Below are 24,338 nucleotides of genomic sequence, written 5' to 3' on the forward strand. Positions count from 1 at the left end.
ACCGAAAAACCGCACTTTCCGGGCGAGCACTTTTCCGGGCGCACGCCACCAGTTAGTTCCGTTCGACGAGGTGCCCGTACCTCACATTCGTAGTCGTACGGTATTTTTGTGAATTTGCATTTCAAGTGCCAGTCGATGTGAGGACGGTGGGTTTCATGAGGGATTAGCGAAAAAACGAGCGGAGCCGAGAGAGACAGGTTTGATCGCCTTTTCATCCGTTTGCGTTGTCCGCTACGAATTACCGTTTGCGTTCTCCGCTCTCAGCAGCTGGAGCTCGAGCAATCGAGAAGATACCGAAATGGTATATTCTGGAAAATACGGATTTTAACTTGTTTCTATATTTCAGAAGTAAGGCTCTCGCAGCTATTGATCTCGAGAAAATTTTCATAACGTTGAAATGTTCATAACGTCGAACGTTGTTTGTACAAAACGTTTGTACCTATCCTACGGTGAAACGCACTACGTACCTATATATGTTTTATTAATTTCCAACGTTATATCGGATACCTGTGCGCTCCTCGCAAAGCAAAGAAAGCGAAGCGCCACGACATTTCGTCGAATTTAATGAAATTTGTATAATGAAATTTGTTACCTCACCGACCCTAATTACAGTGTTTATTTGGAAGGAGCTCTCGACTCCAGACTGCAGTCAAAATATCATTGTTCTCTTGCGACAGTTCGTGCGCGTTTCGTTACGTTAAAAAATGCTGCATCTTCATTATTTGTCGGTTATACAAATAAAGTAATAAACTGCTACAGAGTATAAATGATACGCGGCTGATGATTCGGATTCATCTGGGCGAGCAGAGAAAAGGATCTATAAAAATGAGGAACGCGCAGAGCATTAAAGCGAGTCGCTTCGAAGACTGCAATAAAGACAGGACTTTCGCTACTTCTGTCGCATCCTGTGCGCGCCTTCCTGCCCCGTCTCGTCGTTTTTTGCATCACGATAGCAATGACAACGAGAGCGAACTGGTTTTATCACTGAAATTTTGCCACGTCCGATCGCTCTCCATGAATACGTTTCCGCTTGAACGAGTCGACGCGAAATCGAAAGGGTCGCGCGAAATTCCACTCAAAATAGCGCGCGATAACGCAATTTTCTTTGCGTAATGTTTTTCCAACGCAAGTAGCCGAGCAAATATTCGTTCCAGCGAAGTCACGAATTTCTAATCTGCCCGTCGGGAATCGCGAGATATAACGAGAAGAGAGTTCGTTCGGCTTAAAGACGTATACTCGGTCGCCGCACACGTGTGCACACACGCGTGCATCCTCTCCACACACATCGCAACGACACGCACGCATCGAGTACGCGCGCTCGCTCCTTGAATCTTATTCCCGCTGAAAAACTTTCGTCGGTCTTACGGTAATTTATTCGTTTTTACCAGCAGGAAATAAATCATATCCTCGCAATGAAATTGCGAGGGAAAAAAAGTTTTTCGTTACGAAAAGGAACTCTCTGACGAGATATGTAAGTAGGTGAGCGAAATAATTAGCTAATTTGTAATCCCCTCTTCTATTTCTCGCACGTATGTTGATACATTAATTATTGCAGTCTCTCGCCGTCTGTATGAGAAAACCATGAACCGATATAATACCTTCATCGATTTATAGAGTAAAACATTTCTCGAACGCCTTAACTTTCAATCGAATCACGATAGCATTCGCATTCGTTACGTTTTTATTGTGAGTTTTTATCTAAATCAAGAATTCTCACCTCATACAGTCGACGCTACTTCATCGATTAGACGAAATAAGTTTTCCGTAACCTCGAACGGTATCCCAATCGACCGTTCTCTCTCTCTCTCTCTCTCTCTCTCTCTCTCCCCCTGCCTTTCTTTACCTGTGTAATTCATCGCCTCGCTCCGTCCAATGCGTTCTAACGCGTCCACGTTCACTTTCAATCGGTGGATTCCGCGAGGCGATTGTACACACGTTTGAAAGTGAATTTAATTTACGTGAGAAGCGCGTTAGACGCGACACGCCTTTACAGCCTCCTCTTAATGAAATTCGACCTTTTTTCCAATTCCATCTATTCGTTATTTGATTCTATTAAAACACATCGCGGCGCACAGTTCCACTGCTCCTCTCACAAAGGGAAAGAATCTATTCTTTTCAGAAGAATGCTGTTAACTGCAATAACAAATATAGTTTGTTGTTCACCAACTTATTTTGTTATCGTATACTAGTTCAGAACGTATCCCAAATCGCATGAAATATGGGTGAGTTTTTTAATTCATCGGTTGATCAATCGCATTTGCGCACAATGCGATTGATCAATCGATGAAAAACTCGCCCTGTTTTAGAACTATTTCCAAAATATTTCATTGCAGGATTTAAAATATTTCATGAAATTTTTCATGAAATATTTTTGAAATACAAATATTGTGTGAAAAAAATCAAAGTTTTTAAAATATTCTTTTTTTTTTGGTAATATTTGTATATTTCTAAAATAATTTTTGTAAAATATTTTGAGATGTTTACAAAATATTTTTGAAATATTTCATTGAAAACATTTTTTTTTTTTAAATGATTCACGTAAATATTTCATGCTGTGTGGAATTCTTCGAAAAAGAGCAGACTATTGAGACGTTAGAAACCATCGGTATCTCAATCGATCTTCCAACAGTCCCAACGTTCATCACGATTATTCAATTTGTATCGATTCCCTCGATTTCTACAAGAACCACACAGGGTATCCCATATGTCTTCTGAACGGGCCGGCAATACCGCAATATGCATAAGAATTTTCGCCGCGCGCAAACTTCGTTGTTACGTAATTAAAAAAGTTTCGTAATCAAGCGGCCCGCGACCGGCCGATTTTCTCGGCGCGCCGATGCTTTGGTGCAACATGACGCAGGGTGCAGCAGCAACCGCGGGTACAGTAGCATCGACAGCACGTGCTCGCCCGTTTGCGGGTTCTTTTTCATAAACAATATTGCACTGTGTGCCACGGCGTTACGACATAATCCACGTCCGTCGTCGCGGGCAAGCGCGAGCGCGAGAGGCGGTCGGCTTTCTCCCGACACGCCGGCGGAAAAATAAACGAACGGCTTCGCCATAATCGAACGAACCAGGGTAGCCTTACTGCTGATCGGTGTGACTTGCGATGATGAAGCGAGAAAAAGTCCGTTTTCGATCGGTAATTAATGAACGGCCGCGGATTCGCAGCGGAGGAGCACTGACGATTGACGTGGGAAACACTTTTACCGTACTCGCAGAAAATGCGCTTGAGAAAAGTGAAGCCGCAACAAAATAACTTCTATTTGATCACCGCAGTAATTATTGAGGTACGCTTCAATTGGAAATAATTACACGGGAGATACGCTTACGAGCGGGGATAAATAAAATTTTAATCACCACGATGGCGTTAGGAGCCTTAACTGTTCGGGGATATACGGGGGTATACGGTAACTGTTACTTTATTACCTGGTATCCGCCGGCACGTCTCGCTGTAAATAACCTCTTGGAGGATAATCGCATTCGCGGAAAGGAGAATTAATAAGTGAGAAAAAATAGCCCGGGCGAAGCCATATGAGCTCGAGGAATGTGTATATAATACGTATCCCCGAGTAGCACACAAATAAGAATAACGGTGCAATAAGTTACCGCTAATTTCTATAAAGCAAAAAATCGTTGTAAAGTCATTATATTGTTTAGGCATGGATTTATTTCACGTATCTCAGTTGAACATTTGATAAATGTTCCGATACAACCCAGACAGCAGACGTCATTAATAGAACGTATATGAACGCGCTCTAAGAATATTCGTAAAATTACATTCTTAAAATGTTTCTATGAACGTCTTTAGAAGTTTGGTATGGGAATATTTCGATTTATCCTCGTTTTTAGAAAAATGATTTCTGTCAAACAGTTTAGAAACAACGACATTTAATGAGAACAAAAAGATATTTCTTGCGTATGATTAATTTCGCAAATTTCTATGACATTACATCCGATTTTCAGAAAGATTAAAACGATCAATTAATAGTTGCATTAATAATTTTTACTTATTAAGTGTGTTCAGCAAAAAGTTACTATAATTAATACAATTATTAATCAATCCTTTTTAATTTTTTTTTTTTTAATCAAACGTAATGTTGTGTCATAGAGATTTTAAAAATAAATCGTACGTGCAACAAGTATCTTAATTGTTTGATAGAATTAGATTTCCAAAAGCTCGCCCGAGGACAAATCGAAATTTTGATCAGCACTTTCATAATAAGATAACCAAATTGGCGATCGTGTCAACGAGTAAAAAGTATGTCACACGTCCTTCATGCGACGTTGCGAGAGTCTACTTCCGATAAATACTCATTTATTTTGCAAGCTGAATGTTTCGTGATGGGCAAAAATAATGAAATAATTTACTAATGGTTACCGTAGAAAGACGTATGTTTGCAATTAACGCAACAATGGATCGTTTGAAGTATCTTGACGTTGAGTTACGTACAAACACATTGAAGAAACTGTAGAAAGCGATAAACTACATTGTATGTCTTATACAATAAAATTTATAGTGCGGTAGGAAGCGTCCGTAAAATATCTCTTATATGGACCCCCATCGGACCCTCATTGTGCTCTCCTCTCTAACGAACAATCGTTCGCACGGAATAGGAAGAGTAGGAAGACGATGGCGGTGCACCGACTTCACGACACATTAATCGCACTAATTATACACGAAGCACAAGCCTCTTCTTCAAGGGAGAAATTCGTAGGAGACGGATTCGTCCAATTTTTCATTCTTCGCCCACTCTTAAATAATAACTTTCGAATAGTCTCGCCTTTATCAATTATCAAAACATCTATCGCGCGTTATTCGCACATTGCACTTACGTAAAAACCGTAATGAAGCATGCAGGGCTATTTATTATATTGATGTTAATAGTCAATACGTGGAATTGATATATACATCGAGAACCTATCAAATATATAATTTTTACATCGATAATTTTAGTAAAACTAATCGAATAAACTCACAAGATTTGTTTTCTTTAGTGACCACTGTGCCGATATTATTTCTGTATATAGGAATTGATCTTACACAATAAATTGGCAAAACGACGCGACCGATGGTTTACGGTCGAATAAATGTTATTCTCAACCAAGAGTGAAATCATTTATTCCAAAGCCGGTTCTCGACGTCTCGACGAAACACTTTCTGATCGACTCGACCGACCGAATTCTGAACGTTGCTCAATGACAGTTCCTAATCAAAATTAAAGTATTAGTTGAATTTCAATCAACTCGCCGAAGACACGTTTTACGTGTATCGAATTTAGAGTCATAGCAATTAATTGATAGAAATAACGGCGATTATTCTCATTATTCGCTTTATTGCGCAAGCGAATGATCTACGATAAACGATACCGATTACTTCAATTCCGTGGTCATTGGAGCGTACGTTAAACTCTGAATGCAGGTGATAGAAGCTAATTTCTGAATACCATCGTGACCGTAAGCCATTTACGTGTTTCATGTACTTATTCATTAAATTGTATTTTGTCTTAAGGAAGAAGTTAGAGTAGTTAGTATTTTCTTTATGTAAATTATTAATACATTGCTTATCGTGAGTAACGTAAACTCAGTACCCTCGCAGAAAGCACATAAATGGATTATGGAAGAATTTCTAAATTCTAATAGGAGAAATCGTTCTAGTGTTAGAACGGAAGCTTTGGAATGTGGAAATGCGATATACTGGTGAGATATAATAATTATAATATTTTTAATAAATCATTTTTTTAAGTAGGAGAATTAAGAAGAAACATTATTAAGACGGATCACATGTTTCATGGTTGTTTATTTAAAAAAAATAAACAATTAGTTCTAATAAAATGTTCTTGACAAATCAATTCTAATCTTTCTGTCGCGATATAATTTTATTTAACGTTATACATTTCTTTGATTTATATTGTCTAATTATAATATTAATAATTTTATAGGCTCTGCCTATCTGTTCAATATTTTAAACTTCAAATCATTTTTGCATCTTCAGATGCGTTTCTATATTTAAATATAAAGTCTTTCATAAATATACATTCGCGAAGAAAACGTTAAGATCTGCTCGACGCGTATTTACTTCATTCCAGACACAGCTGCGCCGAATTTTGTTTTGGTCGTAGCGCTCAAAAATTTCCAATGCGGCCCTGGCGTTCGTCCAAGCAAGTTCAACGTTTCATACTCCGCAATCAGATAATAATCTAATTTACGAAAGATTTTTTTTCCACGCGCACGCACGATCAACAACTCTCATTGTAATTATTAACGTTTGTTCTGCATGCGTTTGCTTTGCACAATCGTATACACTTTCTACCTACAAGGCAAACAATGCCTTGTAACTAATGCAACAAACACCCTTCCTTCGCTGGATGGATAGCAAGATTAAAATAGCGAGAAGCATTTTATTCGTGACTGATTTATTGATATGACGAATCGCAATTGGATTAGATCCATTTTAAGTAGATCTGCTTCACGAAGATATAAACGTTCTAGAATATACGAGGTGTGTCTGACTTAAACTGCCTTTGTTCACTGCTCTGTTGAGAAAACAAGCAAAGTATGCTACAAAAAGTCTTTACTATATGTAAATATTTTTAAAATTTATTTTATTGCTTTAATATTTCACAAAATATAGAAATTATTTACTTTTTAATTAGAAATTTTACAAAACAAAAATATTCATAAAATATATTTTTCTCAATATCTCTCGATATTATCTTTTTCACACGTCGCTTTTTATGTAAATTTCGGCTATGAAAAAAATTATTATCATAAAGTCACACAATTAATTATAGAAACATAATATACATATAATCTTATATTATTTCCATTGAATTTTAATAATGCTCGTTAATGAGAGAAAGAACAACATTCTGGAAAAGCGAAAAAATTTTCTTGTCAGAATTTCGCAATATGTATTCGCATTTTTTTAATTAACTTCTCCCATTATTTCTCCCATTGTATTGCGTTGTAGTTGGCATCAGTGCATAATTTTTCTCGATCGCCGATTAATTCAATAATACAGTTTAGAGCGAATATTCGCATAGAACGTATGAAATGAAAGTTTGTTGTGTTTCGGCGTATTACATTTTTAAAGGCTATATTTTGTAACCGCACCACAACGTAATGCTTAGCACCGTTCGAAAACGTTTGTTTATCATAACAGGGAAAAATGTATAAAAGTTTATAAATTATTAGAGGAAATTAATTAAAAATATCGAAGTTCAAATTTCTCTTAGAATATTTTTTACTTTCAATTTAAAAAATAATATAAATGTTTCTTTTTCTTTATAGCTGTTTTTTAAAATTAATATTCTATCCAAGATTTTTTTATTATTCAAGTTTTAAAGAAAGAACATAAATAATTCATGAGAGATTGAGAATTTTTAAAGCATATTTTTTTGCTACACTCGTGAAGTTCGATTTAAGAAGGCGAATCAATTGAGTAACTGTCATCAGCCATCACTTCCGGTGACCTTTAGTGGACGTCGATGACCGTTACTTGCTGATCGTAACATAAAGTAACTAAGATAACGTTACTACTGACATATCTCATATGTATCTTAATAAGAAAAATTCTGTCGATGCGTTCCATAAATGATAAAAATCGAAACAAATATAAATCGTACTTAGATCGCATCTCTTATTATTGCAATGTATAATTAATAAATTGAAGTTTCCAACGACATAATAATTCTCCGTCACGCATTAAAGTTATGTTTACACGGTAAAATATTGCATATCTATTTATCTAATATAATGCATACATATATGTGCCACAGGAAATAGATAAATGCAAGATATAAAAGAATTGAAAGAAAATAGTAAATTATATAACAGCATGATTACGAAATATACAACTCCTAACATATTTTGCTAACTAAAACTTGTGTTGAATAAAGATTCATTAGTTTTATTACGATCCTGGTCTAGTTTGCACAGCTTCCGAATGAAATTGATCATTGATCTGGGGAAGACTTCCCATACTGCCTGAGAACTCGTTCTCCGCGTTGTGACACAAACAAAAGGAACAATTACGAAAACTTGTGTAACTGAATAATGCAGTCTTGTATGCAGCGTGTGCAGGAGGTATCCTCTCTCTTTCTTTCCTACTTTTACAAATACGATAAGAATCTGTTTGAGAACTGGAGCGCGATAGCGCGCTTAATTAATGCGAGCATGTACGGCACATTTCTGTACGGAAAACTGAGAAGAACGTAGGAATTGCGCGTATTTACATTCGAAAATCACGTGCCGTCTCTCTGCTTAATTAAAAGCGATAGGCAAGGATATGGATTTGCATCCTGTTGCGTATCTCACTTAGATCGTCGTAATTAATTAATTTGTATTAATCAAATACCGGACATACCGTAATTTTATAATCTTATATAGTCATTGATAAACCTAATCTCAAATTGATTAAATTCGATGACTCAAATCTCATTAATAGCTAACTGTATAAGTCGTAACAAGTGTATGACCATCATAATACATTCATGGCATGTTACTATTCACAAGTCCACGATTGGTAATCTAATTTGGTACTGAAAGGTTGCAAGGTTACTTTCACCAGACGAGAAGAGAAAAAAAAGAAATAAAATCTTAAGAGCATGATGCCATTACGGAGTGTGAATTATTGACGATAATCGAAACTTCGTAAAAATCAAGGCCATCTGTTATATCTATACGAAGTGGCAATTTGTAACAAATTTAATGTTCAACTCAATGTTCAATAAACTTCACAAGTAAAAGTCGTGAGTACACGGAATACTACACGTGATGTACAAGATCTAAATGTGATGTGCGAGATTTAAAAATTCTAAGGCAACGAGATTTCAACCTTCTGGGTAAGAATACGAATCCGTTATTATTATAAGAACGCTGCAATAACTATCGCTCGCGTTGATGGTATAACATAAGTTATTAAACCAGAATATTACCGCATCGTGTACCTTCTTTGAAAAATGTTGCGAGTGCTCTTTAACACTATGTGCTCCGGGAGCATCGATAGGCTATGATAATTAGACATTCGCAATCGCTACTACAAAGTCACACCCGATATTACGTGATCGCGCATTTATATAACACCCGCATTATCCTTGCATTATATGGTTAGCAGTGGTGACAGCACAGAGAAAGTTCCTATCCGTTCCCATATGCTCGAGCACCTCTACAGTCTAGAACGCGGTGCTAAGGCACTCCGGCTTTGATTATGCTCGCCGATGCACAGTGCCGTGCGATTGTCATTCAATCACCCCGAAGAATTCGACTGTATTCGACTAATATTTCGCAACCGTCCGGAGAAACCTCTCCGTCCCCAAAAATGCCTTGAGCGAGACAAAAATTGACGACAAAGATATTTACAAAAACGTCGCGCAAAATCGAGAACTTTGGCACTTCGATATAAAAAAAGCAGTATTTTATAAATTACATTTAATCACATTTAATTACTAAATTACATTTTAATTATATCCCATATACGCATACTGTAATTTTATTAAAATTAATAATTCTTTATAGATTATACATATATTAACATATTTTAGTAAAATGGTAAATTAATATAATTCTCTTTTAAAATTTTATCAAAAAAAATTATCTTTAAAATGAAATTAATTGGAACGCAGATCAATTTACTAATTAAATAATAATTATTCCATTACATAATTAATGTAACTAATTTATTTGTTACAGTGCCAATATGCGGGAGAAACGATGGCTGCTGCTGCTCGCTCTGTATGGTAAGCTAATTTCTATAGAAGATCTGACGATCCTTCGTTTCTCGACGATCATGATTCCCCGACACTAAACGGAGCTTAGCGGAACTTTTACTCGATTTCTACTATTTTTCGAAATCCTGTTTAACGTTCCGCAAAAGAAAAAAAATCTCTTCTCTTGTCCATCTCACAGTCCGTTGTGATGTCGAAGTCCTTAGTATTTTTGGACTTTCCACGGCTGCGGTGGAATGTCGAAGAGACGAGTGGACGACCTTCTACACCCGAGAATTTTATATCGCATGTAAATCGAGTCTCAACGCGACTTCTCGTACAATACAAAACAGTGATTGAAACAGCCTTCCATAATAAACAAATGAAATTGAACAAGACAATACAATGAAGAGTTAAGTCTATTGATATTAGCGTAGATAAGACTCGGCAGCTATTTATAGTATTTTAACATTTTGTGTATAGAAAAGCAATTAGAAAACTAAAAAAAAAAAAGTATAAACTTTTCTTTCACAGTTTGCTCCCAGTGTAAGTGTTAATTAAAAGTTAATTTAAAATTTGTTTCTGAAATTTAAAAAATAGCGGATTACTTATATATAATATTAAGTAGTCCATGAAAATTAAATATGCCGAGGACAAAATGATCACCATCAACCAAGGAACGACAGATTATTCTTTAAAAATTACATCAAACACATTTGGTATTCGTATTGCGATTCATGGCTACGTGCGATTCGCAAAAACGTTTTACAGAAAAGTTGCACGAAGGAAGAGGGATCTGTTGTGAATGCCAAGAGATTTCCTTTGTCTCGTCGCGAAGCATGAAATGTGTAATCTTGAGAGTCCGAAAATTCCAGATATGATACTCGGCAGACACAAGCATTAACGTCATCCGTTTTAGTAGCGACAAAATAAAGCTGAAATCCGATAAAAACAGAATTCCATGCCAAGATTGCGTTGTGGCTGTTTGCTAACGCTGTGAAGTCGCTATTGACCTGTTCTCTGTCCATAATACTCATTAGAGCGATTTATATCAGTCACGTGACACTGTGTGTTAGCATTTAGAATGCTTTCTGACATTTCCGCCGGTTAGGCAACATACAATTTGAGGTCTTTAACCACGTTTAAAATCATGAAATAATTTAAATTACTGTTATTGCATCGTAAAACTTTTACGATAATGGGGGACGCTATATTAATCTTATAGTGACGAACATAACGTTGACGACTAACGTCTGATCATCGTTACGCATCGACGTAGGACGTAAAACTTGCAAGTAAATGCGTTTCGTGTCGCATCATAATTTCTTAATAAAAAATTATCGCCAAGGCGAAAAAAGATTCCGTCACCGGCGTGTCACGCCCTTCGAGGGAAGAAAATGTCAGATCATTCCCATTCGATCGAGACTACGCGTCGCCGATAGACAATTGAATGAAGCAATTTGTTTATACGCCGACGTAGAAATAGCGGTAACGATTTCGTCATGAAAACCGACTTATCGTATAACGTTTACAAAGAGGGAGAACGCCCACGTTAACATTTCCCACAAACGGAATGCGAGCGTGTTCCCATATAATTCATTTTTATGCAACGCCAACCCGTACGGCGCGGCTCTTTATCGATCGCAGCCTGGAAAAGTATGATCCCGTTATACGATCGCCGGGCCTACAGTACATTTTCAACATCACCTTCGAGGACATCCACTTTCCGGTCCACAAGCCGCGTTCACGTTGTCGCGCAACCCTAATCGATTCAACGAAGGCGCGAACGATCGTTTTTACGTATGCCCGACAATCGTCTCGAAAATAACGGAAGCAAGGTATAAGAAACGTATGATCGTAAAAAGCAGCGATTGTAAGTCCTACAGAAATTATTAAACGGTTACCTGGCTGGCGGTTTTCTATATTCCAAGTTTCATTAATTAATCCAGTAATATGTGTTAGCGGCAGAATTTATTTATAGCAATCCTTACTTTTCTCCGTCTTCGAGAAACTAAATCCGATACATTCGCAGCGTGTGAATTATCGATTGCATCCATCTATAAAGATATATAACGTAGAGAGATAAGCCTTATATAGAGAGAGTAAAAGAGTTTCTGCCTTAATTCGCGCTTCACGGACTATATCCATACCTTGCATCTTAATTTCTCCAGCCGCTGATTCTCAAAATAGCCTTGAACTACTTCAAAATAGTCGCAAATGTGATTTAGGAGCAAGGCTTCTATGCCATTAATAATTAGAAACAGTATTTATATATATATAGCATCGCTCGTTTATTTTAGAGCAAATTTAAAGACAGAGATGGAAACAATGAATTTGACTAAAATAAAAAGTCATAAATAAAAACAAATAAAAGAGACAAACATAAGAATCTATAATACTAAGAGTAAAAATGATGTATTATATAATTTCCATAATTGATTGAAGATTAACGCAGCATATTTGAGCTTATAACATATGTGACTCATATATTGTACACAAATCAACAAAACGTGAAAAGGAAACGATCAATTGATTCGACAGCCTTGATCCGTTTAAGAACAATTACCCAACCAAATACGCTCGCTCGGTGAGAGAAAATTGCAACACTTATGTTGGGTTCTCACCATACTCCGCGTCTAAGTTTTGCAACGCCGACGCTTCTTCGCGATTTACGTAATTTGTGGATGGCCTTTTTCCTTAATGTATCAGACGACTCATCGGGGCCATCGATACGCCTCAGGCGAGCAAACCGAACTATTTTTACCTCGGACGTGATTAGTCGCGCAACTGTCATGACTTCTACTCCCACGATATCTAATGATTATTAAATATACATTAATATATTTTTTTACGTTTTTATGAATAACAAGATTGCTTTTCCCAGGAATTCTATTGGCCCACGCTGTCTCCGCAGCACTCAAGACCAGGCCAAAATTTAAGATTGCGACAACTTCCACGACAACGACGACCACCAGCACAACCGAGGAACCTCAAGAGGAAGAAAATGATCAGGCGAATTCGGAGGTATGTGAAAAAGACAACCATATTAAGTACAGATCACAAAGTAGTACAATTAATTCATTGTTATTTAAGGATATTTGATAAATCAATAATTATATAAATCCTGAGGTGTTATGTTTTCAAATTTGAGCACGATTTTGCATCAACTAAGAACTCGACATACAATCTTAGATTAACGATTGTAATTAAAATAATTTTGATAAATTCAATTTTGAGTTTTGACACAAATAGAGTGATAAAAAAACAAAACACTTTGTTAATTTTAACACAAATATTCCAACTGTATTGTAGATAGGAGTAAAAAAATGGATTTCATGTAACTTGCAATTTACTTCTATTATCGAACTGGAATTCCTTGTTTCAAATCGTGCAATCGTGTCGTTCAGATGGCACGACGTAGGCGAAACATAATCCTTTATCGATCGTTGCAAAACCGACGCCACAGTCACGATGATCGTGTACCAAACGAGTTCTCATTTCGCCAATGCTTCTTTGCGAATAAAAGGAAATGTCACGAACGCAACGCAACGTAAATTAACTGGTAATACATCTTGGAAGCAAGGAGCTCATTGACCACCGTGATAATACGATAAACATCGCCTGTCTCGTTCCAAATCACGAAGACAGCACTGCGTAAACTTCTACGTCGCGTAAATCCGGTTTAACACCGGGACTCATCCGTATCTGCATCTGCGAAGGCGCCGTAGCGCTTTGATTAATGTATGTCGGCGTCAAATCAATTAACGCTCAAGTAAACTCGACGCTCGACAGGTTCACCTTCGTATACAAATGAACAAATGTGACATCATATCGAACTCGAGTGCCCATAAATATCGTATCAAACTCGAATGCTCATCGCTAATCATTATAGCACGACTTCTTCAAGCGTGAAATAACTTTTCTACAAGATACCGGTCTATCGGACGCGCTTTTCCGTCCACGATACGGAAATTGTCATTATAGCAAAATCGGTATTGAACCCCGTGGGCTCCGTATTTCCCGTTGAAAATAAAAGCCATTTTATAAAATTTGATACAGTCATATATTGGGTTGTCGGAAAAATCGCACGACGCATTTTTCAGAATGTATATATATACAATATCTTCGTTAAAAATGAACGAAATTTAAATGTTAAAAAAACATTTTAAAGTTTAAAGTCCCTACTTTCGGTAAAGCTTCCGGTATTTTTTGAGTTTACGTAAATTTGGTCATTTTTACATATAGAAGACTGCCAGCTTAGAAAAAAATGAAAAACTTTCTTCTCACTTTGTAGGACTGTAGCATGCCTAAAAAAATTTGAGGACAATTCCGACTATCTATCGTGAAAGCTTGCAAAATTTCCTTGCAAAATCGCTTTTTAAAAATATTCCAACGATTTTTTGTTACTGAGTTATCGCGGATTAAATAAAAGGAGTATTTTGATTTTAATTGCTCATAACTCCATTAAAAAACATCGTGACGTAATTATTAAAAAACAGATTGTTAAAGCTAAAGCTTTTCTCTATCGAATGGTGTAATTGAATGTAGGATATATATAAATTTGAATAAAAAAATGTAACAAAAATACATCATGACTTTTCCGACAACCTCATATTTAGTAGTAAACTAATTTCAAATGTTTCCAATACTGTCTTTAACGTTATACACATGACACACAAAAAACTTAAGCAATAAGGAAACCAATGTTGGATTTGCGACTGCTTATGTCATGGCCTTCTCTACTGTGACTGGCCAATTTGCTTACTACTTACTGCTTAAATTTTTTTGTACGTCATGGTCCTTAGTTAAAATCGCGAAAAAACTGCGATATTCATTTTTTACTTTCCAGACGACAACAGTCGCGATCGAAACTAACGGAACGACTGGGCACACTTTAACGGGAATTCCACAGATCGACTACATATGGGATCCGAATTTACCGCGCGAATTAAATGGCTATAATCTCAGTGATTATCCATTCTATAATAGTATACCCGAGGACATCGATTTCAAATGCGACGGCTTACACGACGGATTCTACGCCAGTGTGCCGCACAAGTGTCAGGTAATTAAAATTTAATTGCGCTTAATTATAGAAAATAGTATCTAGTCGAGAAAATAGTAGCGGTATCTTTGGAAAGAAAGTGAAAAGAAGTAATGCAAATTTTCAACGTCGAATAATGTCCGTTATAACAAGCAATACGTTCGATTGAAGTCCATTTATTAAAACATTATTAAAACGAGATGCTGCTACGTATGCAATTTTAAACAGATAATGAACGAGAATTACCTCTCCGTTAAAAAAAAAAAAAAAAATGTCAATTCAAATGCGACAAGAGGGAAATCAGTTGTCGCCTGAATGAGTTCTGAAGAAAGATCTTCCAATGTTTCCATCGCGTAATAAACAGGTGTCAATGATCCGAGAGCATTGCCTTCTAATTTCCAACGTCGACGGAAAACAATCATCATTACTCGAATCCAGTGATCGGTCGATGCCATCTATGAAAGCTTGATTGATAAGCGTTGACAACGACGCGGGCAACCACGAACGAAAGCGAGTTCTCGGGCAAGACGCGAATGCAAAAAAATGCGTATCGATTGAGCACACTTTTACCAATCATCGCATCGCTGAGAGCGATCATTTCACCGCGAATCTCAGCACGAACCCGAATCACGGGTTCGGCAAATAAAAGCGACCGATTGAGAAATCATCGTTGCAGATTCATTCGCGTCGTTTGAATGAAACAAAATTGTCTAGTTCTGGTGTTAATTACCGTATAGACAGTAAGCAGTAATTATTGTATATCTGTGTGTAGCAAACGCGAGGTATGAGTAATATTTATTATAGTACAAAATCGAAAAGATCAACGCCGTGCAATGCACCTTAAATCATCGCCGATTTTTGATACAATCTCATTCGTATGACAAAGATAGATCTCGATAATAGTCGTGTAATCGAAAATTTGTCACAAACATAAAACTGCCATAAATTATTGCTAGAGCCATATAATGTATCATTGTCATGTATAGGATATAATATATCATTGCGATTAATACGTTCGATAAAATTGAGGTAGTTGTATCTTTTCAAGGAGCGCCGAATAATTGGTAGATACACGATGAATTTTTCTATTGCAAGACTATTGTCTATTGCGAGAGCAACAAACTAGAAATCGATATCGAGAGTGAAAAATCTTTTTTGCCGTCCGCAAAGTAACAAGGTCACCGTGAAAAGAAGCCGAGGAAGAGGACTTTCGTGGTCTGCTACGCTTCCCGTCCCTGACCGTTCCGCGATTTACGTGCGCGCGACTCCTAGAATTGTGAAAGCGATTGCAAAGTAGCCCCTTTCCGACCGGACTCGGCTCGTTTTCTTATCGATCATTTTCGCGGGACTGCAGAACGAATGGAGCATTGTCATGCAAATGTAACGAGCAGGGTTCGTCGGCCCAGGACGTGCTCTACGCAGCGCGTAGAAAAAAGGACCGCCGGGAAGATCGGTCATCCTGTGTGCTTTGCGAAAGATTTGTCGCGGAAGAGAAATTGGGAAATGAGCAATTAATTCGTCACTCGCTTCCCGGAAATCACCTGCGATCGCTTAGATTATTTTCTAATCTTCCCAGTCTCGGGTAGAATTTACAATTGTAATGAATCCTGCTAATTAATACTCCCGAACGTGATCGATGTTACGTTGTTAACGTTCGCGGGGACAATAACGTTCATGTAACTGACGTTAGCGAGGATGCAAAAAGTTCGTATACGGAAACGCTCGAGTGAAGAAAGATGCGTTCTGAATAATTCTAACTCTAGTTCATGCAAATAACCATGATTTTTTTTTTTCTGCATTCGCCATAGGGAAGTCTCTCGACCAACTAAACATTTTACCGACTTTCCACCGTAATTCTTCAGAGTTGAAATTAGGATCGGAATCTTCGAAACGTACTGTATTAAATGTGTTTCGTTAAAATAAATGTAATTAATAATTTTGTTCGATGATTAATTAAATCGGTTAAATTTTTAATTATAAAATCTGGAAGGTAAATTGAAATAAGGATATTGAAATAACTTTCGGTAAAATTACAATGATTCTAACTATATAATTACAATGATTCTAACTATATGTATCGATGAAATTACTCCATAATGTACGTGCGTGAGACTCGTTAGACGCGCGATCAGACGTTCGATGATCGTTTGACATTTATGTAGATGTTACGAGTTGAGTAAGATTCATGATCTATTATTGGAATGATCAGAGCTAACTTCTACTCTTTCGCGAAGATCTCACAATCAGTGAAACGGTGCCGGACACTTATCGAAAGGATGTGCTCTGAATAATTCTAGATAATTCCCCTAGATAATTCTACGGCACTTTTTATACGTTCCAGATAATACCGCACACAGACGTGAGTTTTTTTTTTTTTTTTCATTCGTGACCATACTGTAGAACGTACGTTTATGCGACTCCGTGTGCAATTATTCGCACTCGCACATTCGCGGCCGCCGTGTGAAAGCTACGTCGGTGCCGCGTGCGCGGCAAGATCGCCCGCGTTCGTTCTCGGTGAAAAGTGTGCTGAAATCATCGTGTCGCCAACGTCTCGTTACTCCTAGAGGACGATCAACACAACGAATCTCGTGAGCGAGATTCGCGCGGGTCGAGGGAATCGAAGAGAGAACGACCGAGGCGCCTTCAAAAATCTCGAAAGTCTGACATGCGGCGCCGATTTGCCGCCCACTTTCACCCATCGATCGCGATTCGATTTCGTAAACGTCCAGCGTCAAAATTCATTCCGTATTCTTAATGGCCGTCGCAATTAACGTCGCCATTCTTATCGATACGGTAGACGTGTCGCGATAATTCTAACGTTGCACATATGTCCTCCCCCCCCCCTCAAGGTCTACCATCATTGTCTCTTTGGCACCCGCTATGACTTCCTGTGCGCCAATTTCACGGCGTTCGACCAGAAGACCTTCATCTGTCACTTCGTATCCGAGGTCGACTGCGCTAACTCCAAGAAGTATTGGCACAGAAACGATGCTCTTTACCAAGCTACTACAACTACGACGACTACTACGACCACCGTGGCGCCGGTCACTGTGCCGACCAGCAGAGCGTCTCCTGGACGTGATCGAATTCCACCTAGAAGAAGACCTCCGGCGAGAAGAAGACCCTACGATTATTACGAGGAAGATTATTACGACGATGAGTACGATCGCTCGCGAGATTTCATCGGCCGAGATGACTACGAGTACGACGATCGGAAGTACAGGCGGGACCGGGATCGCGAGTTCAGGGATCGGGATCGTGATCGTGACTTCCGCGATAGAGACCCGCCAGCGCGCGGTAGAGACGATAGGGATCGAGATATCGCTAGGGACAGATATCCGGCAAGAGGGAATAGAAGGGACCCATCCAGGTCGAGGGATCCGCTGGAGGATGACTCGAGACCTCGGGGAAGAAATCCGGATCAAGGTATCAGATCTACATCGAGAGAGGTAGAAGATTCGGATGTATACGATAGACGGCCGGAGTCGAGAAACAGGGATACCGATGAACGAAGATATTCCGATAAGAGGTGAGAACATGCCGATGTTGATCCTATCGAAAACCACTTCGACATATCTTATATATGCAACGATACTTTTAGATACCGTATTGTTCGAACGGTACACGCTTGCGAAACTTGATATTACATTCTGTTCACGTCAGATATAGAGATGATTACGACGATAAGGAACCTGTAGCACCTTCGGCGAGTGCGTCGTCTAATGCGGAAGGCCTGGTGAAGCCGGCTGCACCTAGTGCTTCGGTTTATTCGAGGCCACGAACACCACCAAAGATTAGACGGCCGGTACCACTTTCGGAACAAGATAAATATGCGTATAAAACCACTTCTGCGCAGCCAACAGGTAAAATTATCGGGAAAAAATTTTCAACGAAAAAGTTAGTAAATCGGTTTTTGAAAATAAAATTGTGATTAAAGAGGAGCCACGACGGCGACCGGCAGATCTGGCAGAGGATGACTATTACGATGATGAATTAGAGGATATCAGACCGAGCAGGAGACCACTCAGAAGAAGACCTTCGTACAGAGATAGAGACAGAGATAGAGATAGAGACTTCTATGAAACTCGGGATCGGGATCGTCCCCTCAGGTAAGGTAACGTACACAACACCGATAAAGTTATGTTCAAACTAAACTACTAAAAAAAAAAAAAACTCATATTCATAGATTTTAGTATTGCTTTAAAGAAAGAATAACTACCATTGTAATTAAAGCAAATATCATAATAAATCACTAATTTATTTGATATTCATTATATCAATTATCATTCATTATTCAATTGTATTCTCTTTTATTTTAATTACATTCAATTATATTTATTTTAATGATAACATCAAGAAATACATTGTTGATATAAATTATTGATAACATATTTTACCTTAAAAATTTTCGTATAAAATTCTAAAATTGCTTTCTCTTTGTAACAATTTCTCTTTATAAATATAAAAGGGTGTTGTGAAAATCAATCTACAAAAGTTTAATGCAACCATTGAACTTCATAATCATTAACAATAATTAATATTATAATTAATGATAATGATAATTAATTTTTTAGAACTCGCTATCATTCACCGCCGGAAGAAGCACGTCTCAGAACGCATCAGGATCGCTCGAGAGATCGTTACTATGATCGAGACAGAGATCGAAATAGGGATCGAGCCCTCGAGCGTGGAAAAGATCGCAGTCCCGAGAGATCCTCAGATCGCGATTCGCGAGGAAGGTCGCAAGATTCTGAAAGACAAGAACGACCGTACTCGTCACGGGTTCTCGATCGCGAGAGAGAAGCCGAACGATCACGATCCTCCTCGAGATCGAAGGATCTATCGGATACCACTGAAGCATCCAGAAGACCCAACTCGTACGATCGAACAACCGAGAAGGCCACCACTACAACCACTTCTATCACAACAACTACGACGACTTGTTTACCAGAACAGCTTATTCGTAAACCTGAAGAAGACTCTAAAGACGCAGTGACCGATCGATCGGAAAAGCCATCTTATCCGGAACGACCAACTAGACCTAGTCAGGCTCAAAGTGGTCGTGTGGTGAGCGATACCGAGGATTATCACAGAAATTTGTCCGAGAATTCTCAGAGACCGTCTCAGCAAGGATTGGATTACCAAGATAGAGACCTAGAAGGTAGAAACGAACAGAATCATCAAGTCGCGTATCCGGATGAGTACTCTTCCGAGTATTACGACGAACCGTTGGAAGAGCCACCGTCTCCTCCTCCACCTCGAACCACCGTTCGAATCGTGAAGAGGCCTTTCCTACCGTCTCGAGGCGGTAATCCCAATCCAAGAGGATTATCACCGGTCGGCTCTAAAGCCCCGCATTCGTCTAGAAGAGACGAAGAGACAACAACTGATCATCGAAGCACTTTAGGCGAGAATGACTACAGGAATTATTACGTGCAAGAGGAACAAGAAGATAATAGAAACTTTAATCATCAGGAGCCATCTCTGCGATCGGATAATAAGCAGACATATGACGCTTACAAAGCCGTTCAAAGCGATCTTCAGAAGAAACAACGTCAGGAAGAGTACGATAGCGCGATAGCCAGACCAGCGCTACGAAAACCGATAGAGAAGAATAATGAGGAGGAAGTCGCGAGAGGCCCAGAAGATCTGTCGAACTCATCCAAAGAACACTCCACTCAGAATCAGTCGTACGATTCGCGTAAGCATCAGACCGAGAATCTAACGCCTAAATGGATAGAAAATTATTCGAGCGAAAAGCACGCGAACGTCGGCAATGTGCAGACATCCTCGGGTTCTCCGATTCGCAGCAAGGTGAGACTTCCTGCCGTCGAGACCACGCCAAACATCTACAGCTCGACGTACAGGAACGAGGACACTCAGGAACTGCCGTCGGGACCAGGTAGCTACAGGGCAAAGCAAAGGATCAACGAAGTGACGCATCGCCTTCAGGATATTCCCGAGAGCGAGTACGATGTTACTCTGAACGACGCCCTGACGCCGACGTTGGTTCAGGAAGCTAATTTGCCGAGCGGATTTGTTCTACCTCTTCACAGACAGCTCGGTAGAGACACCGTATTGCAACCTTCCGAGAACAACTACAAGCTCTCCAGGCCGATCAATCAGCAGCAGCAACAGCAGCATCAACAAAAATCGTTCATTCCGAATCAGTTCCTGCCAAGTATCAGTAATAACGATCGGAGTCGAGCGGTGTATTACAGGACGCCGGAGGCTGTACAGATCAGCGGAGCGCAATACAGACAGCAGAGACCGTGGCAAGATTATACGGCGTACTAACGAGAAGTACCACCGTAATGTACCAGCTACGAGTATTACGAGGAAGTGTTTGAGATTTTACGAGGAAGTGAAGTTTGAGGCGTACATCTTGCCTCAACGAGCGCTAAACGAGACTAATTTATACCGCCACCGAACGACTTAGGAAAGACACTTTCATGGAAGAGAAACACTGCGTTCTTTTATGAAACTGCCTTTCCACGAACGGACCCATCACGTTCGATTTTTAGCCCTGTTGCAGATGATCAGATCAGTGTCTTTCATTCCAAAGAACGCGCGAAGCACTCGTCGCGCCGCTCTGAGGGTAGAAAATAATCCGCGGATGATTCAGTTAGATAACTCGCGGGATTCCGACATAAATTATTGCAAATTAAAAGATGAGGAAAAAGATGAGAGATCATTGTCAATAGATTATTGTCGCGGAGTGGCACTACGCCACGCCTTTGGAAAAGAAACTACAATCCGATAATCAGACACAGAGAACAATGAGATATCAATCATCCTAATATTAATCGATACTTATTCGCGCGTATCGCGATGAAAAGCAAAGGCAGGATTAATGTTCAACGATATAACACCGATATCGCAGATAGCTCGTTCTGAGATCTTCGCTAGAGAAATTCTGAATAACTAGATCCACTTAAAATGATATAGCACTACACAATTGCTGTAGCATATGTCATATAATAAACTCGTTTCCCTTCTGAACTAGCAACGTGATGCAATAACAGAACTTAAAACGCGATACATTCTAATAACAACGTAATTTGCGATATTAATGTCATTCACACATAAATCGTCACTGAAGTTTCAGGAGTGCTGAAAAAAAAAAAATCTCCATTTTTCTTAACTATAAACGAACTTGTAAATAATCGTGTACTCTAATCGTGTAACTTTAAAATATGCACGTTCGTTAAATTGCGATTCAAAGTGGTCCTCTAAAAAGAAATTATATACATTAAGTTCTATCGTCGAATTCGATAGCTATTACTAGCGGATAAGTCTTCCTGAACGTATATCTTGTCTTAAAGCTATGTCGATATATTTACGTATGATATAAAAGAGTGAGAAAATTATATACTTACGTGTTATTCATTGCCCCTCGTTACATTTTGATGGCTGTAATATGCAAATATAGCAATAATACTTGAAAATGTTCAGTTGCAGAATTTTTTCAGATTTTTATTTTTATTTGTACTTTATGGTACAAATGACATAAATTACACAACGGAACATTTGCCTCTAATTATAAGAAATTCACAAATATTACAAGATGGAGTAGAGAAATTCAGAAATCGCGTAAAGACAACTAAATATATCTTCGTACTAAAGTTTAAAGCGACAATTGTTTTCAAATAATGACTTTAAATAATGCTGCTACTTACACTGCCTGTTAATGTGCAAAATGTATACAGAATGTTTTTGAAAGATCTGAAATTTACTTGTTACATTAAAATAATTATTGTAAATTTAATTTCTAAATTAAATTTAATTGCAAATTAATTTTCTGAAAATTTATTATTGATATCTTAAAAAGCTCAGAATTGAAATTTTTCGAATGTATCAACGTCAACTTTTTTATTCCTAATAATCAGTAGAATAAATTCTGAAAGTTTGGTCAGATTTTTCAGAAACGTCCCATATGAAGTAATAGAACTGTATGAAACATTGGTATATCAGCAACAGTTATGTATTATTTACACGGAAAATATTTCATAATTAGATTATTCATTGTGCCGAGAAAATGTAATCGATCAACAACGAAAATTCAGTCATATAACATAAAATACATCACAGAGACATGATTGACAACTTAACGGAGCCACGAATACACAAATTGTTGTAAATATCTAGTTTTTTGACATGTAAAGAGAAAAAACACTTGAACTATCTCGATAAGAAAGTGATATTTAACAAATATTTATTACGATTTTGTATAAACGTGGCTATAATAGTAACAGAATATTCAGTCATCAATATTAAAATGCACTGACGTAATAACAAATGAGCAGACAGTACTAGCCATACTTTGGATCGATAATAAATGTGAGTTGTCGCTGTATTAAAACTAATGTAATTATAGTAATTCGCCAGTACCACTCGCCGTTCTCAGATTTGTACTTGCGAACTATAAAAATATCAAATCTAGACGGCGACCAAAGTCACTACTATACACTGAACAGTTGCTACGATCTTTTCGGGTTCTAATGCGTAGATTCTGTACAAAAATGATAGAGTACAAGAATAGGATACGTATATAATATATATGTATAATTCTCGAAAGCTTATTTTATTAATCTTTTAAGAGCTAAAGCTCGCATTTGTCATAAACGATATATAGATAATACATCTTCCAATCACAATTAGATTAAATTATTAGGAAGAAATTGTTGGCAAGAGTATGCAGTCCCGGATATCGTATTTACAAATTTTATTATTTTACAGAAATGTCAAAGAAATTAAAAAACAAGACATCTTTTTGGTATAAGTGCAATCGCTTCCAAATTTCCTGCAGTTTAAGTAAGTACTAATTTAGATCCACATAAAAATAATAGAGTTTATTTGGTGTGTTCGTCCTAAATTTACATATCAGTAATGGATTAATAGAAAAAAATTGTATTATTTGTAAATCGCAAAAAATATTTTTATAGTAGTCATTAAATACCTAAATTTAAATCCCTTTCAATGCTTAAATTTAATTATTATTATTATAGAGATCAAAAAATCAGCTTAATTTAAGAAAATTTAAAAAAAGAGGATAATTTTGGCGTATTAATCACATTACTTCATCGAATATTATTGTAAAAGAGAATAGACGTAATCCTATCCGCAATAATGACACACAACATTTAATATAACTTTCCTAAATTCCAGCTATAGCGAGGATGGTGATAAAAAAACGATCACCTGATTATTATACACCTATTAATAGTATATAAGATTTACTGACCAGCTTATTTTAATATCAATGTAAAAAATTATGCTCTCAATGAATGCTTAGAATTTATCATAAACATCGTCTCTATTATGCTTTATATTTCTTAATCAACCATCACATATAAATATAGATTCGGCAACTAGCGTGAGAGTAACAATGCTTTTACATTCTCGATGGATAAAGTAAACGTTACATTTTGCCAAAAAATATTTAAATACTGTAAGCATACAATTATGTATGCAATTATACAATCATTATAATTATATAAAGTATATGTAGACAATCGATATTTAATAATGACTGTGTTCAACAGAACATTATTTATTTTGCAACTGTTGAAAACTCTTTTCTTCGC

The 24,338-nt window shown here is 37.6% G+C and overlaps 1 protein-coding gene across 1 annotated transcript; it reads left to right on the forward strand.

Annotated features, from left to right (window-relative positions):
• Positions 1 to 6: 6 nt before the first annotated feature.
• Positions 7 to 22,121, forward strand: LOC108753618 (zinc finger CCCH domain-containing protein 13). The gene is made up of 8 exons (XM_018495384.1): positions 7 to 197; positions 9,694 to 9,740; positions 12,592 to 12,731; positions 14,557 to 14,772; positions 17,601 to 18,280; positions 18,415 to 18,614; positions 18,689 to 18,860; positions 19,326 to 22,121. The coding sequence occupies exons 2-8, from the start codon at positions 9,701 to 9,703 to the stop codon at positions 21,046 to 21,048; spliced, it is 3,171 nt and encodes a 1,056-aa protein (XP_018350886.1). The 5' UTR covers positions 7 to 197; positions 9,694 to 9,700; the 3' UTR covers positions 21,049 to 22,121.
• The last annotated feature ends 2,217 nt before the right edge of the window (positions 22,122 to 24,338 follow it).

The sequence above is a fragment of the Trachymyrmex septentrionalis genome, unplaced genomic scaffold (assembly GCF_001594115.1).
Source record: "Trachymyrmex septentrionalis isolate Tsep2-gDNA-1 unplaced genomic scaffold, Tsep1.0 scaffold7, whole genome shotgun sequence".
NCBI classification, from domain to species: Eukaryota; Metazoa; Arthropoda; class Insecta; order Hymenoptera; family Formicidae; genus Trachymyrmex; species Trachymyrmex septentrionalis.